Source organism: Populus trichocarpa, chromosome 6 (genome assembly GCF_000002775.5).
Source record: "Populus trichocarpa isolate Nisqually-1 chromosome 6, P.trichocarpa_v4.1, whole genome shotgun sequence".
Lineage (NCBI taxonomy): Eukaryota > Viridiplantae > Streptophyta > Magnoliopsida > Malpighiales > Salicaceae > Populus > Populus trichocarpa.
The window spans coordinates 6,948,394-6,964,357 of NC_037290.2; the positions used below are offsets into that span (position 1 = coordinate 6,948,394).

A 15,964-nucleotide genomic window follows, 5' to 3' on the forward strand; every position below is an offset into this window, starting at 1 on the left:
TTTTTTTCTCCTGTGGAAAAAGGCAAAAGATGGAGTGAATGTCTGAGCCCGGGTTCGAACCGGGGACCTTTAGTGTGTGAGACTAACGTGATAACCAACTACACCACCCAGACGTTTTACTTTGTAAATTCCTAACCTTATATTTGTATATAAATAGTTGATAAAAATGGAAAATGTTTTTTTCCCTCCATTTAAAGTCTGGAAAAATTGAAAAAATGTTCTAAGAAGAATATTTTCCTATTTTAAAAATAAAAGTAGAGATGAAACTATTTAAAATAATAATTTATACTAGTCTTGGTAGTATTCACTCCCAAATTACCTTAAAATTTCTCTATAATAACCATCTGAATTTTCTATTATTTATGGTACTTTAACTAAACTATTTTTAATTTATTTTATTTTATGCGATATTGTTAATAAAATGTACACAAAAATTGTATATTATGGATGTAACTTTTTTTTTTATCCTACTATTGACTTTTCTTTATAAAGCTGGTTATTCGGGTAAAAACAGTTACATTAATGTTATTAACTTCTGTGAAATATAATTTCGATGACATGATAGCAAATAAAACATATATATTTATGAGGTGCTTTAATATTTTTCATGTAAAATCCATAATCCATACAATTGAGTAGTCCAAAATACCCCTATTACATTAATATAGTATAATTATAATTATAATTATAAAATATATTGATTGATAACTACCTTTTACTATAGCCCTAGATGTATTGTTCTCGTCACTAAAACGAAACATTGATTGGAAAAAATTCACTTTGATCTTTGGAGTTTTTGTTTTGTTATAACTTGGTCCATGAAATTTCAAGGTTTTATGTTTTAGTTCTACAAATTTATTTTCATCACTTTTCATATCCTGAATTATAAAAAAAAATTAGCGATGAAAGAAAGAATTCAGTTAGCCACATTATGAAAATAGAAATGAACAATGTTGATATTAATTGATTTGTCTTAGAGATGGAAGTTTAATGATGGAGTTTTCCATCAACCATGGGGGATTGATTGAATCCTGTAAAAACAATTTAGATTTAATTTATTTTTTTTTGTTTTTTTGGGTGCTTTTAGGATATTTTGGGGTTAGAAATAGATTTATTTAGGTTTCTATTAAGAATATTTTTTAAAAAATTATAATAGGCTAAAAATTAAGCTTTAAAGTTAAAACCACTTAGCACTAATTTTTCAATGACAGAAGATGAGGTGTCATTTTCCACAAATTATTTTTTTAGGGGTGATCATTTTCGGTTCGGTTCGGTTTTAAAAAAAATAATTAAATCAAAATTTAAAAAAAAATGAAACCAAACCGAAACCGGTTCAAACCGACAGATTTCGGTTTGGTTCAGTTTGGAATCCGGTTCAAACCGGTTTGACTCCGTTTTTTTGGTTTTGGATCGTTTTTTTTGTTTGACTCGGTTTTTTTCCGGTTTGGCTTGGTTTTGGCTCAGTTTTTTTCTGGTTTTTTTTGTTTGGGTTCGGTTCTGTTTTTTTAGTTCCAGGCTTATAAAACCGAAACCGAACCGAACCAGTCGGTTTTTTCAAAATTCTAATTGGTTTTTTTTCGCGAATCGGTTTTTTCGGTTATTTTTTTCTCGGTTTTCTCGGTTTAATCAGGTTTTCAATTTTTTTACTCACCCCTCTTTTTTTTTTTTACATTGAATGGGTTGAAAAATTATTATAGTAGATGATATGTCATACGTTACAAGGTTTTTTTGACATTAAATGAATGATGGATGTTAGTTCAATGCATAAAAAGGTCCACACACACGCACAGGTTTGGTTCAGGCCATGCGCGCCTTACCTTTCCTCTTTTAAGGCTAAGTGAGTGGATTTGGTACCTTAGGCCCATAAAATTATTTTTTAATTTAAAATAAATTATTATTTAAATTAATAATTACAATTCCATTTAGAAAATCTTCTAGTTATACCATACTTTTTAAAATGATATGGCACCTTTTATAATTATATTTGCAATAACGTTTTTAACAATCATATAAAAGTCTAATATGCAATAAATTATGAAAAAATTGCATATGAATATTCAATGGGAATTAAATAGTATTTTTTATTTTTATATGGTTTTCATGAGTTAAATATTCTTTGATTTTTTTAACATTGCCACATAAAAAATTACCAAGACATTATTTTTATATTTTTGTTTAAAACTTGCTTGATAAGTTATTTATTGAAAAAAACATGCTACTAATAAAAAAGAAATGAGAGTTTCGACTCTGAAAATAAATTTTTAAAATTTAAATCTTTCATATTCTTACAAATATATATTTTAATCCCCATATAATTAAATAAAAATAAACTTTGAAAATTACTCTGCGACATAATTAAAATTTACTGCTTAACTAATTAAGTCTTTAAAACTAAACGAAGTGCAAGATGCTTGTATTATTACTCTACTTTCTGTTAACTTGAGCTTTTACAATAAAGTAAGAAAAATGATAAATGCCTCTTCTTTTAGGATGGAAAATAATACCTGTATACAGGCCTAGTTATCTTGCCTGCACTGCATTGCCAACAATATTCTAAGTTAATTAAAAAGAAAAGGCTTTAAATTGTTTTTTAATATTATAAAATTTATGTTAAAGGATAAAATCTCGACCCAATAACCTAAGATTTTATGTGAGATCTTAAGATATGATTTATATTATTCTCTAAAACATCCTCTCACATAAAAATCTTTTAGGTTTAAAACTTGCACAGACTCACATTACCTTGTGCTTAATTTTTATCAAATAAATGAGAATGATAAGATTCGAATTCGTGACCGCTTGGTCATCAAAGCTCTGATACCATATAAAAAATCAATTCAACCTAAAAACTTAAATTTATAAGTGAAATCTCAAGATATAATTTATATTATTGATCTTTAACAATTTATTAATTGAGAAATTAAAATATAATATATGCACTTAATAAAATAAATTTAAAAATATATGATCTGATAAATTATAAAAAATATTAATATTAATTAAAAACAAAAATAAGAAATTGATAGTCTTGGTAAAAAATAAAAAAATAAGTATACTTGCAAAATATTTCATGAGTGCATGCCACAGATTCCTTGTACTTAATGGTTACATAAATGCAATAACCATGGAATAGAGAAAATAGCAAAGGCAGTGAAACCATTTTCAAAGCCAGTTTTTTATTTAATTCTAGAACAATTAAAATAAATATTCAAAAGATTTTGAAGAATTAGAATTCTAGACAAAAAATGTAATTCTTTAGACAAAATCTTCCTTTCTTATTTATGCAATTTTCTTATATATATATTTGATAAAAACATATTTTTTTTTATTAACAACATGATATCTTATTTAGAAAAAATATTTTTTTATTTTGATGAAAACATGTCATTTATATTAGGAGCAAGTTTTCTTAGTAAATAATTTGTGAAAAATACATAAAAAAATTCACAATAAAAAAATATATTTTATTCTCATTAAATATCCATATACAATATTTTTAAAAACGTTTTACAGGATATATTTATTAAATAATTACAAAAAAAAAACTCATGTAGTTTAGTCCAAAATGCAATTACCTGCTATAATTTTAAAAACTATATTTTATATCTTGAACTTTACGCGTACGTGTGCTAATAATATCTAATATCTTCAAACATAAAAGTAATAAAAATATATAATTATTTACAAGATTGCAATTATAATCAATTTAATAACTAAAAAACCTAAAAAATATTAATCTTACAACTTTGTCATTAAATAAATAGTCATAACTTTGTCATTAAACTAATATTAAACCTTATCTGAAGCTAAAACTTTCATAGTATCATTTAACACCTTGTTTGCAGTAATTAACAACATCCTACAGAGTTTCTACTTTTACTATAAATGGTGCAATTTTAGCATGGATACAGATTGTGCTCTATATAAACCATAAAAGCTCAGAGTCGAGAACAGTTTCTTTCCATTTCACCCATAGGCATCCATTAACACTCACTGAGTAATTAAGAGATGAGGATGAAATTCCAGCAATTGTTTGTAGCAAATATAGTTTTGTTCCTGACAAATCATGTTTCGAGCTTCCATGAAAAATCCAACACAACTTTCACGCTGTTGGAAAAATAACAGCAGAAAACAAGATGAACAATCTAAGAATTTGTGTTCTAGAAAAATATTTGGTAAATTAAGCTGCAGCTCAATACCAATCAAACTTCTTTCATTAATTTTGATCTAATTTCTTAACAGAATAGTGAAAGACTCGCAAACTTGGCTCTTTGTTACTAGCTGCTGGTAGGTCATTGATGTTGTGCCTTATCAACACAAGATATGTCGAGGAAATTCCCCCAAATTGAATTTCAAGGTAGCAGAGAACGTTAAACAAGAGGCCGGTCATCAAGATTAGTTGGCGCCTTGGAAGTTGGAACATCCTCTTTTAATAATATCCCAACACCACTGCGGGACACGAAAAATGCAACGTGGAAATAGCTATATCTTTTTTTTTTACATGCATGATATCTTAGGTCAATTTATACGTACGCGGCAAACTAGGTTTTTATACTTTAAAAAAGACTTGCAAAACAAAATTTATATTCCACAGTCTATAGCCATCAATATTATAATAGACAAAGAAAATCAAACTGGATACCATGTTGAAATAGTCATATCCTGAAAAATATATAAACAATTGCTTGTCTTCAAGAATTCTTAATTAAAAACTCCCACACTTGCATGAGAATATTTAGTAACTGCATGCATGATGGACATTTGATCTTGTCAAAGTCCTCACCAAAAAAAACACGAATCGTCCAATGCATTGATTTTGCGTTCTTGAAAATAATTGATAACAAAAAAATAAAAATGATAATCCATAATTTTTCTCCATAAATAACATGTATTCTTACAAAATATGGAACTTGTAAACCAACTCTGGTATCATGAGGAGTTTCCAAACTTCAACATCTCCAAAATTCCCTTCTTTCCTCACTGTTTTCTTCTTGTTTCTGTCAACTTCATATGCACACAACTTTTTGCTAAGAGGTTCATCTCTATCAGTAGAAGATGATTCAGACATCCTTGTCTCACCGGATAAAACATTCTCCTGTGGGTTCTATGGGATGGGACAAAATGCTTATTGGTTCTCTATTTGGTTCACCAATTCCAAGGACAGGACTGTGGTTTGGATGGCCAACAGAGACAGACCTGCCAATGGCCGGGGCTCAAGAGTTTCTCTACGAGGAGATGGTGCCATGGTCTTGTACGATGTTGATGGCTCCATCATATGGGAGACTAACACCACCTCCACTGATGCTAGAATGGCAGAGCTTCTGGATACTGGTAACCTTGTTATTAAAGGCCCTGGTGGTGAAATTCTATGGCAAAGCTTTGATTCTCCAACTGATACACTTCTTCCAAACCAATTATTTACAAAGAGTACAAAGCTGATTGCTAGATTACATGGAGGGTCTTATGCTTCTGGATATTTTAATTTCTTTTTTGATAATGATAATGTGCTGAGGTTGAAATATGATGGTCCTGATATTTCAAGCATATACTGGCCTATACCTTATTTGAAAATGTTCGAAAATGGTAGAACAAACTATAATGGTAGCAGAATTGCTGTTTATGATGAAATGGGCCATTTTGTATCTAGTGATTGGTTCCAGTTCATTGCTTCTGACATGGGTTTGTTAAGGATCAGAAGGAGGCTAACAATGGACCATGATGGGAATCTCAGGCTTTATAGCCTGAACAATGACACTGGGTTGTGGGTGATATCATGGGAAGCTCTTACTCAGCTTTGTACTGTTCATGGAGTTTGTGGGAGAAATGCGATTTGTGTAAATACACCAGAGCCCAAGTGTTCATGCCCTCCTGGCTATGAGATCACTGAGCCTGGGAATTGGAATAAAGGCTGCAAGCCTTTGTTTAACGAAACTCTTTTCCAGTCACAGCAAGTGAAATTTGTGGAGTTGCCGCATGTAGATTACTTTGGATTTGATCTTAATTTCATCGAATCCATTTCGTTAGACTCCTGCATGAAGCTCTGCGTGGGGGATTATCGGTGTAAAGCTTTTAACTATAAGCTAACTGGGGAGCGACGTTGTTACACGAAAAGTGAGCTTTTCAACGGTTACCAGTCTCCAAGTTTTGAAGGCAAAATATATCTCAAACTGCCAGTGACTGTTGAGACATCTCAACTCGCTATTCTTAATGGCACTGACCCCATTTGCCAGTCTGATGAATTGGAAACAATGATCGGTTCTCCTTCTATGTATAACATCAACACTAAGAGAATGAGATGGGTTTATCTCTATTCATTTGCTTCTGCCATTGGTTTTATTGAACTTCTCTTTGTAGTCTCAGGTTGGTGGTTTCTTTTCAGAAAGCATGGTGTGCCAGCTTTGGTGGAAGATGGATATCAAGTGTTATCAAATCGATTTAGGAGGTTTACTTATGCTGAGCTCAAGAAGGCGACGAATAATTTCAAGGAAGAGCTGGGAAGGGGAGGCTCTGGAACTGTATACAAGGGCATTTTGACAGATGAAAGGGTTGTAGCTGTGAAGAGACTGGAAAACATGTACCAAGGGGAGGATGTATTTTGGGCAGAAGTTAGCACAATTGGAAAAATCAATCACATGAACCTTGTGAGAATGTGGGGATTCTGTTCAGAGGGCAAACACAGACTCCTAGTCTATGAGCTCATGGAAAATCAGTCACTGGACAAGCATCTATTCTCCCCAAAGTTTCTTGAATGGAAAGACAGGTTTGAAGTTGCCTTGGGGACAGCTAAGGGTTTGGCTTATCTTCACCAAGAGTGTCTAGAATGGATTATACATTGTGATGTGAAGCCAGGAAATATACTTCTGGACAGTGAATTTGAACCTAAGATTGCAGATTTCGGGTTAGCCAAGCTGTCTCAGAGGGGTAGCGATAGCTCTGTCTTCTCACGAATTCGAGGAACAAAGGGTTACATGGCTCCAGAGTGGGCTACAAATCTTCCCATCACTGCAAAAGTTGATGTTTATAGTTACGGAGTGGTAATTCTAGAGTTAGTGAAAGGAATCCCTCTCTCAAATTGGGGTATAGAAGGCGGCGAAGAGCATGAATCAGATCTAACAAGGTTTGTCAGAATGGTGAAAAGCAAAATTCAGTGCGGAGAGGACTCCTGGATAGAGGAAATAGTGGATCCAAGATTGAATGGCCAGTTTAGCAGGAACCAAGCAACAACTATCGTTCAACTTGGTATATCTTGTGTGGAGGAAGATAGGAACAAGCGACCAACAATGGATTTAGCAATCCAAGCTCTATTAGAATGTCAAGATTAATCTAAAACCCAGTTTTCTGGTCTGTCAGTAAAAGCATTCTCGTATTTTGTAATTATCTTTCCTTTCAAGGTTATGACTCCAACATAATTTTCTGTTGCTGGTCATCAAATAGCAGTCATGTTGTGGAAATCCTACTCGTGCCATTTTCCTGTCAGTATCGGACGTGATTTGTAGTGCCTTGGATGTCTAAATTGTTGGATCGAGTGAGTTTTTCCTACCAGTATCAGACGTGATCTAGTGACTTTGAAATTACATGAGGGTTGCGTTTGGAAACTAGTTTACTATTTCTACACAACAGATTAATAAAATGGCCTGTTAAATTTGAGAATACAAATCATGCATCAACTGGAAATCAACTAAATTGTTTAGTTTAAAACTGGTTTACTTGCAGCACAGTTCGGACTGCTGCCTGCTTGACTTGTAGCATATGCATCCATCCATCTATAGATATTCTATGGAAAATAACAAATGCCGCATGGTACAGACGATAACAACATATCTAAAATGTAAATTCTTAACATCATACGCTTTTTAATTGAAAAAAATACATACCAAAGAAGATTCAGTTCTTTATGATATGATTATTAATTTACGCCATCTAGCTCTGCCTCGGACAAAAGAGAGAATAAATAAATAAATAAATAAATAAAAACAGGAAAATATTCGTATAATTCTCCAAGGTGAGTGAACAAAATAAAATAGTCTTTATCCTTATCCTCCTTGTCACCATAATCTCTAATTCCCAGCGGTGCAGCAAAGCATTCAACAGACTCACTGTGGCCAAATCAACTCAAGCAAAGGTTTCTCCAAAGAAAAAGGAGCACTTCCAAAAATTAAAGCAAGAGGAAATTTATCTGCGATGTTCTGATAATCTTGGAGTTACTGTTTTCCATCCACAGCATCAGCAAGCATATCTGAAGCATATTCAATTTTTTGCCTTCCCTGAATAGTGTCGAAATCAAGAGGCAAAGGCATTTAAATTTTTCTCTCATCTACGTAAAAGGATCACTCATTAAAGCAGATGAATTTGCACATGAAAATCAACAGATTGATAGGTCCTAGGGCTCAACACAGAGTTCAGGTTCAGTTCTAGAGTTGTCATAAATACACACCTGGACATACATTGCTTATCACAAATATGAAAAGATCATATGATCAGGCTCAGTTCTAGAAACACAAGGACATAAACCAACACGTGTTTGGGGACTTCTGAATATCGTGTTCTTTAATAGCCCTTGAAACTTCATGTGGGGCACATGTTTCTTTTAATGTTATATCATCAAAATCATCTAGCTTGGAAAAAGAGCTTGAATGCGACCAAACAATAATATAACGACTCTCATGCTCAATTAGAGAAAGGGAATTCCGAGATATTGTAAGTGCTAGTAATGAATAAAGATATAATAGTTTTGTCTAGAAAAGCAAACTGCAGATACCTAAATAACAGATCTCTTACTAAGATTTGAAGGCTGTAATTGGATGAAACCAAATGCTTCTATACATATTATTATGGCATGTCTTCACTTAATGGACCTATTTATATTTTAATTGTGCATAATCCAATAAATGTTTTTGAATATAAATAAATAATATATTTGAACTAAACGACCATCATACCCAGTGACCCACCAGTTGTTGAAGAGGTGAAACTTCCAGGCCCTTGGGCAGGTCAAGGTTGAGCTGGGTTTGATAAATCAAACCATCCAAAGGACTAAAGCAGGTAAAACCATATTTTTATGAAATGTCAAACCTAGCTTGGTCCCCATCCACTACTGTATAATCTTCTTCAATGCAGTCAAATTTCAAAGCTTGCAATCACGAAAAATTTGAGGGATGGCCAATAGCAAAGATTGTGTATATACTATAAACCATCACTGTATCCAATTTTCCATCATTGGAAGTACTTTGGAGGTTTGAAGACTAAATTGAAATATGTGTTCATGTTTGTGTATAGAAGCTAGATGATGATATTTGCTACAGCACCAAATGGCAAAGACACAGTGATCATACACGCTCTAATTGCAAACTACAATCATAGGCTAAAGAAACTTGTTTTCAGAACATTCATTTCAAAAATTTGCTTAGTTTGTTTTTGCCTTTTAACTAGTTATTGAGCAAATTTACAGCGCAAAAATTTGTTGCTATCAGAAAGTGACGTCAAAACAGAAAGTGACTTAAAAATGCCTTACCTGATTTGTTATTTTTTTTGGAAGAGACAACCCTAAAATTCTTGTTCCATCCTTTCCCTGTCTCAATGAAGAGATGATTGTACTTCTCTAGTAACCTTCCCTTTTCTTCAAGTAAGCCTAGCATCTCATATGCATCTGCTACTTTTTGCACAATTGATTTTTCTGGAGGTTTACGATCAAAAGCTTCCAACCCCTTGAAAAGCTTTGCATCCAATTACAATGACAAAGCTGTGTTAGTCCAACCAATATACAAGGTGCAATTTTAAACAATTCAAGATAGAAGAAAAGCTAATCCAATATCAACCTATAACCAACTAACAAAGACAACAAATGACAAATCTAAAGAATGCATACTGAAAGGCTGAAAGGTAAAACTGACATTCCTTTCTTACAGATAAACAGTAGATTCAACAAGAAATGAATTTTATAGCACTTTTTCTCCTTCCTCGTACTTTTTTAACAAAGGATAAAATCTTCCACATCCTCCAATGACTACCAAACTCTGTTCAATTTAAGCAGCAAATCAACAGAGTTTTGCTTTATTCTTGGGATAGAATGGAAGAAATATCAAAATATAGACTACACCACTAAAATTGGAGAGATTCACATGCAACTATTGCAAGAAAAAAGAGACAATCTATGGGTGTATAGATACAGTTGCACTGCCAGCATCATATCCTATAGAAAAATTGAGAAAGAAATCTCACTTCACTGACTTCAAAACATTATAGAATCTTCAAGTTTTGTACCATTTCCTTGAGTTAGTTACACATCCAAGGAGTCAGAAAGTAATAATGGTTAGTATGAACACCTTTCTACCATTTTCATTCATGTTCCTATACAGCTACCTCGACAAGGATAGAGCTTTTCTGTGTCCTTCACTGGAAAATAAATTTCTACAGAAAATATTCAAATTGTTTTTCTTGCATTGGATGATGTATTTCTAGAAAACCACCATTTTCTACAGAACAATGAAAAAAGTACGGTATGCGAATCGTGAGGATGATTGCCTAGTAAACATAATAAGTTCATTACACAACCAATTCTCCATGTCAAGGAGCATATGACATGCTGCAAACCAAACCTTTATAAGATTCTCTAGCATGTTGTTTCTGTAGTATATAGATATCATGCTATTACATAGCTTCCATGGCACGGAATGAAGATCTCTACCAATTTTCTTCAACCAAAACTCATGTGCTTCTTTTGCTCTGTGGTCCATATCTAATGCTCGTATTAACTGTGCATAAGTTGCCATTGTGGTTCCCTGCCCCTTGCTTAGCATCCATTTAATAACCTTTAGAGATTAACAACAAACTATGAACATATCAAATAATTTTCAATGTTAATGAAATAGCATTAATAAGCAGCATAACAAAGAAAATTAAGTAATATTTTGAAAGAACATTACAAACACCACCACGAAAATGTTAAAAGCCAAGCTCACAATATTATTTTACAATTTGATGTTGTCAAACATACAAGGTAGGTAGTCACCATAGTTCACAGCTCCATGAGCAGCTAATGTGGGTCTTGGAAGTTATCTTAAACTAAAATTACCAATATAAAAGCAAAAAGAAACAAAAACTGTATCCAACATTCTCTAATGACACTATAAGAAAACTAATCACCGGGAGCTGAAAGAAGACCTTTTGCAAAGCTATAATAGGAGATTCACAAAATGCCTTCACCAATTTCTTCAAGAAATGTAAGCACAAAGCAGCTGGGCAAAGACACAGTTGCAGCTGTCACCATGAAGATCTCCTAATAATTCTAATTATCATGGCCCATTCCAGTTCCTCATTATATTTCTTTGTGAGACTTCTATACTATCCTGTGCAGACAACAAATGTACCCATGTCACCTCAGGCTAATATATCCACACAGACAAGATACCCCAACATCAGGTCCTTTTTCTAAACTACAGTACTCAAGAAGAGAAATACTAGTGATCCATTGCAAATCAGGAAGCCAAAATTAGGCTCCATCACCTGATATTCTTTGTGCTATGAACCATGGTAACAAAGGGATGCACAGTCACTCCATCTTTAGTATTCACAATGAGTCTTCAGAGGCATTATGTAGAGTGAGGTGGATGTTATGTATATCCACACTTCATGGCTTTTAGGATGAGAAAGGACTAGCAAGCTCTGTAGAAACAAGCGGTATTAATATCATTTGGAATATGGGGTTGAAGTGCAATTTGAAAATCTTTGATCAATCTTCATTAAAGGCAACTCCTTCAGTATGTATTAGTCTTTCTCAACTCTTGAATTCTTAGAGTTCTGCATCCAAGGCCTCTCAAGGACTTTCATTAGATGAATTGTGAACCCTACTGACCTATTATTTCTTAATTTCTTTACCTAGAAACAACCACAGCTGTCATTTTAACCATGTTTATCTGACATTCCCTTGAATCATTTTTTCTAGCCAGAAAATTATCAGCAGCCAGGAGAGAGTAAGAATTGACCGACTTGATTCCAATCGTTTCCTTCTCATTTTTTATACAATTTTACTAGTCATTTGTAGTAAGATTCAAAAGAAGAGACTGATGCCTTAAGAACTTAGTATCAAGATAGCATAACAGCAAGGAATTGCAGCTCAGTAAAAAAAACGCAAGATGAAATTTCTGCCTTTGCTCCTTCACTTTTGTCTTTAATAATTAATAGAGATTCTTAAATGGACATACAATTTCTTTTATTCTTGTTTCACTTTGCTTTGGTAGAAGTGAATAGAAAACCAGACCATAGTTTGAAAAGCTCGAGGATCTCAACCATCAATCTTAGAGAGAATACAAGTAGCCAATCAAAATTATTTCGTTTAACATGAAAGATAAAAATTTGTCCCAAAAAAATACCATTTCTTTTATTATTGTTTCATTTTGCTTTGCTGGGAGTGAATAGAAAACCAGACCATAGTTTGAAAAGCTCAAGGATCTCAACCATCAACCTTAGAAAGAATATAAGTAGCCAATCAAAATTGTTTCATTTAACATGAGAGATAAAAATCTGTCCCAAAAACAATTAAATCAAGTTAATTCTATTTATCATCAGTTTATGAAATATAATAGAAAAGGTGTCCAATTATATTACCCCATATTAGCAAACAAAGGAAAATACAATCAATACAAAGAACTTGTATTTAAAGTTTTATTCTAGAATAGAGAACAATGAGTGGTCAGATTTGATTAATGGAAATAACATGACTACCACAGCTCAAACTGTTATCAACAATTGTCACTAGTTTTTTTAAGAGAGGACAAAGAAAAGAGAGTGTTATACCGAAAAGCTTTAACAACTTTTTGGTATAACATCAAGATTATCCAGTGGGAACAACACAATCAGTTGCCAAATGAGCAATAAATCACTTGCAATAAGTCACAGAAGTTTTTCCCACCAGCATAAATTAAGATATTAGATTCATATGGCTTGTGAGAAATTTTTTAGTCAATATTTGAAAAAGATATAGTTACACAAGCTAGGAAGAGTGCTAAAACCATGAATTTTTAAGTAGATAAAATGAAAGGTTTATCCTGGCATCCATATGACAGTTGTCTTGTGATCTTTACATGTTTTCTGCTTATTTTATAGACTTAATCCTACAAGAATCCACTGTTATTCTTAATGTTCATGCAGTACATAAACACCATCATATTCAGAAAAGCATGCATCCAGGTTAGGGTTGCATAGGGTGGGGGGAGAGGGAGAGAGAGAGAGTATCAGACCTGAACAATTCTATGCCACTGTTGTTCCTTCTCAAGAGCAATCAATACTTGCTTAATTGACGCAATAGGAAACTTTTGCTCCCATGCAACCCAGGCATCAAGAGCACCATAAACAGCATCCTTGCTGTCATTTAGATCTAAAAGCTGCATATGTAAGATTGTCTTGTCATACAATAACTGATATAGTACAAGCTATGGAAACAAAAAGATGAAAGTTTCTGGACATTGATGCCATTTAGAAACTCTAAAAAACCATATCCAGAACTAAGCAGCTTATGCCTCATAACTACAAAAACTACCATGCTATTGAATGGGCCATTGAGTGCAGAAATTAGTTTATTCTGTTCTTTTTTTTTAATGTATTGCCACCATGAGTGTGCTTAACTTGCTTTCTTATGTGTAGGTTCGTTGTTTATTTCCTTAATCAATTTCTATAACCCTAGAGGCTGCATTAGTGATTTAATAAATGGAAGACCGACAAAATAGCTGGTTAGCAAACCAAATTAGAAAAGGGATTTGGCTAGTTGTTGGTATATGCAGGTCAGAAATGGCTCAAAAACTCTGCAAACCATTATCCTAATTACTAAATAAAAAATAACCTTTGCACAGCATTAGTGACAATGTCACTAAATTCAGAAATGATTTTTCCAAGTACTGGAGTCAATAGATAGCAATTAGTAGTTTGTGTTTTGGGTAATTACTGTGGTAATGAGAAATTTGATCTTGTCCTTCTTGGAGACATTGTCACCAATTTGGTTTCGCCTCAGATTCTGCTCTGATTTTCCATCATGGTAAACTGCCTGAAATATTATTACATGCATATAATTCAGGAGATTAACATCAATCCAAATGAAACAAGAAGCAAACTAATGAGAATATAAGGAACAATTTAATTTTAGTTTTGCTATTAAATGATATAGGAATAGTAAATGTTTTGAGCACCTGTGACAAAGGCAAAGCAGCATTAGCAGCAGAGTGTGTCTTAGATGTTAGTATTTGAACTTCCATTGTCGTTTTGTAGCTAGAATTTAGCAAGGTTTGCACCCTGCCCACTCCTATTCTCCTTAAATGCCCAATCTGAATCAATAATAGATTGAAATGAAGTTTAATCAAAGCAACAGTAGTAGCAGCAGAGCAGTAGTTTCATGGATAACAAGTAAAAAAGGCAAGTTAGCATGTCATATCAACAAAGTGAAACAAAAAGAGAGAGGGAAGACCAAACCTTAGTGAAAGAGAGGGCAACATGGTCTGAGATTAAGAAACAGAATGAAAATGAAAATTGCCAATAAAATAAAATTCAGTCAAGAAGAGCTGTAAAATTCCTAGAAGTCCACAAACAATAGAACTGGGTTCAGTTGTAACACCATCACTAAGTGAATGGGGAGAGAGAGTCTCCTGTGTCACTGTGAGCGGGTGTCAACACAAATTGGAGGGTTTTAGCCACTGCCTTATATATTGTCCATGTTCAGTTAAAATGAATCTTTGTCATTTATTATTTGGACTCATTTCAAACCTTCTACTATAACCAACCGGGTCTCATCTCTTTATGCCCGCCAGGTGAGGTCTGTTTGGTAAAAATCAGCATGCAGTCACATATATTTATTGAAATCTGACAGTTATACAAGATTCCTGTCAAAGCTAACTAAATTTTCCAGCATGGATGACTGAATACGAAAATCACATAAACTCATAGAGAAACAGCAAGAAAACGGGAAACAAACAAGCAGTGGTTTCGTAAAAAATTCAAAACTCAGCAAACACATAAAACTAACATGTTTCCTATTTTCTCCAAAATAAATCAAATCAGCCAGCATTTAGAGTAATAAGTTAGCATTTTTACCATTAAAGAAAAATAAAAATTAACCTAATTTAAGCCATCCTCAACCAAGATTAACAAGGGATCCCAAAAACAATGAAAATAAACACAGAATTGAAACACGCTCAAAACTGCATCTTTTTACTTAAAGCAGACCAGTAGAGTTCCGAAACAGAAGCATACAATGGCATGAGAAGCATAAGACATCAAAGCAGCGCAACCTAAACTCGAAACACTAACCAAGCAATGTTCACTCATTACACACACACAAAAAAAAAAAGGAAAGGAAAGGAAAGGAAAGGAAAAGGTGGGTTCAATGGAGATTAATAATCACATTTGAAGCCTAATATTATAGACAGTTATGTGCATTTTAACCTCCAAAAATCGCACAAATACATGAACCAAAGCAAAACCATCTTTGTTATATTAACAGCCCTTTATAAAGTAAGAATATGAAGAGTGTTTTTAGTAACAGCAATCACACAGTCCCGTATTAAAATTCCGAATCTCCTCATCAGGCATTAAAATCGCACAAAGTCTTCCATTTAACTTGTTGATACAGAGTTCAAATATGAATTTAAGTAATAAAAATTTAAGCTTTCAAGATTGAAGGTAAAAATAAAAAAAGGCTATACCATTGCGGGTTTTGGCTAATTTAAACCCTGAAACGAATCTGAATCACCTCCTCAGCAATTTACACAGGTTCCTCCAAATGTTTCTTTTGCGACTCGTAATAAAGGTTGGTAGTTAGAGGCGCGGAGGCTTAAGCCACGACGGTTAATGATGTTGATGGTGGCGATGTGGGTCGCGGTTGAGGAGGAGTGCTGTCTAGCATGGAGTCAGGGAGGCGAGGACGGAAAAAGAAAAGGAATATATATTTTTTCCTGTTAAATATTAATTTGAGCCCATGTGA

At 33.3% G+C, this 15,964-nt stretch overlaps 2 protein-coding genes and 1 non-coding gene across 4 annotated transcripts; 1 reads left to right on the forward strand and 2 right to left on the reverse strand.

Moving 5' to 3' along the window:
- Window positions 1-39: 39 nt before the first annotated feature.
- On the reverse strand, window positions 40-113 carry TRNAV-CAC (transfer RNA valine (anticodon CAC)). Its single transcript has one exon. It is a non-coding gene; the product is annotated as a tRNA-Val (tRNA).
- Window positions 114-4,924: 4,811 nt separating this feature from the next.
- Window positions 4,925-7,476, forward strand: LOC18099997 (putative receptor protein kinase ZmPK1). Its single transcript, XM_006381155.2, has one exon. The coding sequence runs from the start codon at window positions 4,932-4,934 to the stop codon at window positions 7,320-7,322; it is 2,391 nt and encodes a 796-aa protein (XP_006381217.1). The 5' UTR covers window positions 4,925-4,931; the 3' UTR covers window positions 7,323-7,476.
- Window positions 7,477-7,822: 346 nt separating this feature from the next.
- LOC7454958 (pentatricopeptide repeat-containing protein At4g21190) lies at window positions 7,823-15,922 on the reverse strand. Of its 2 annotated transcripts, XM_024602737.2 has the most exons (7): window positions 15,687-15,922; window positions 14,178-14,312; window positions 13,937-14,035; window positions 13,236-13,379; window positions 10,596-10,808; window positions 9,512-9,713; window positions 7,823-8,264 (listed from the first exon to the last, which is right to left on the reverse strand). In XM_024602737.2, exons 1-7 carry the CDS (start codon window positions 15,687-15,689, stop codon window positions 8,248-8,250), a joined length of 813 nt encoding a protein of 270 aa, XP_024458505.2. In that variant the 5' UTR covers window positions 15,690-15,922; the 3' UTR covers window positions 7,823-8,247. The 2 variants fall into 2 exon arrangements, with proteins under 2 accessions (XP_024458505.2, XP_024458506.1); XM_024602738.2 differs by lacking the exon at window positions 10,596-10,808.
- Between the last annotated feature and the right edge of the window lie 42 nt (window positions 15,923-15,964).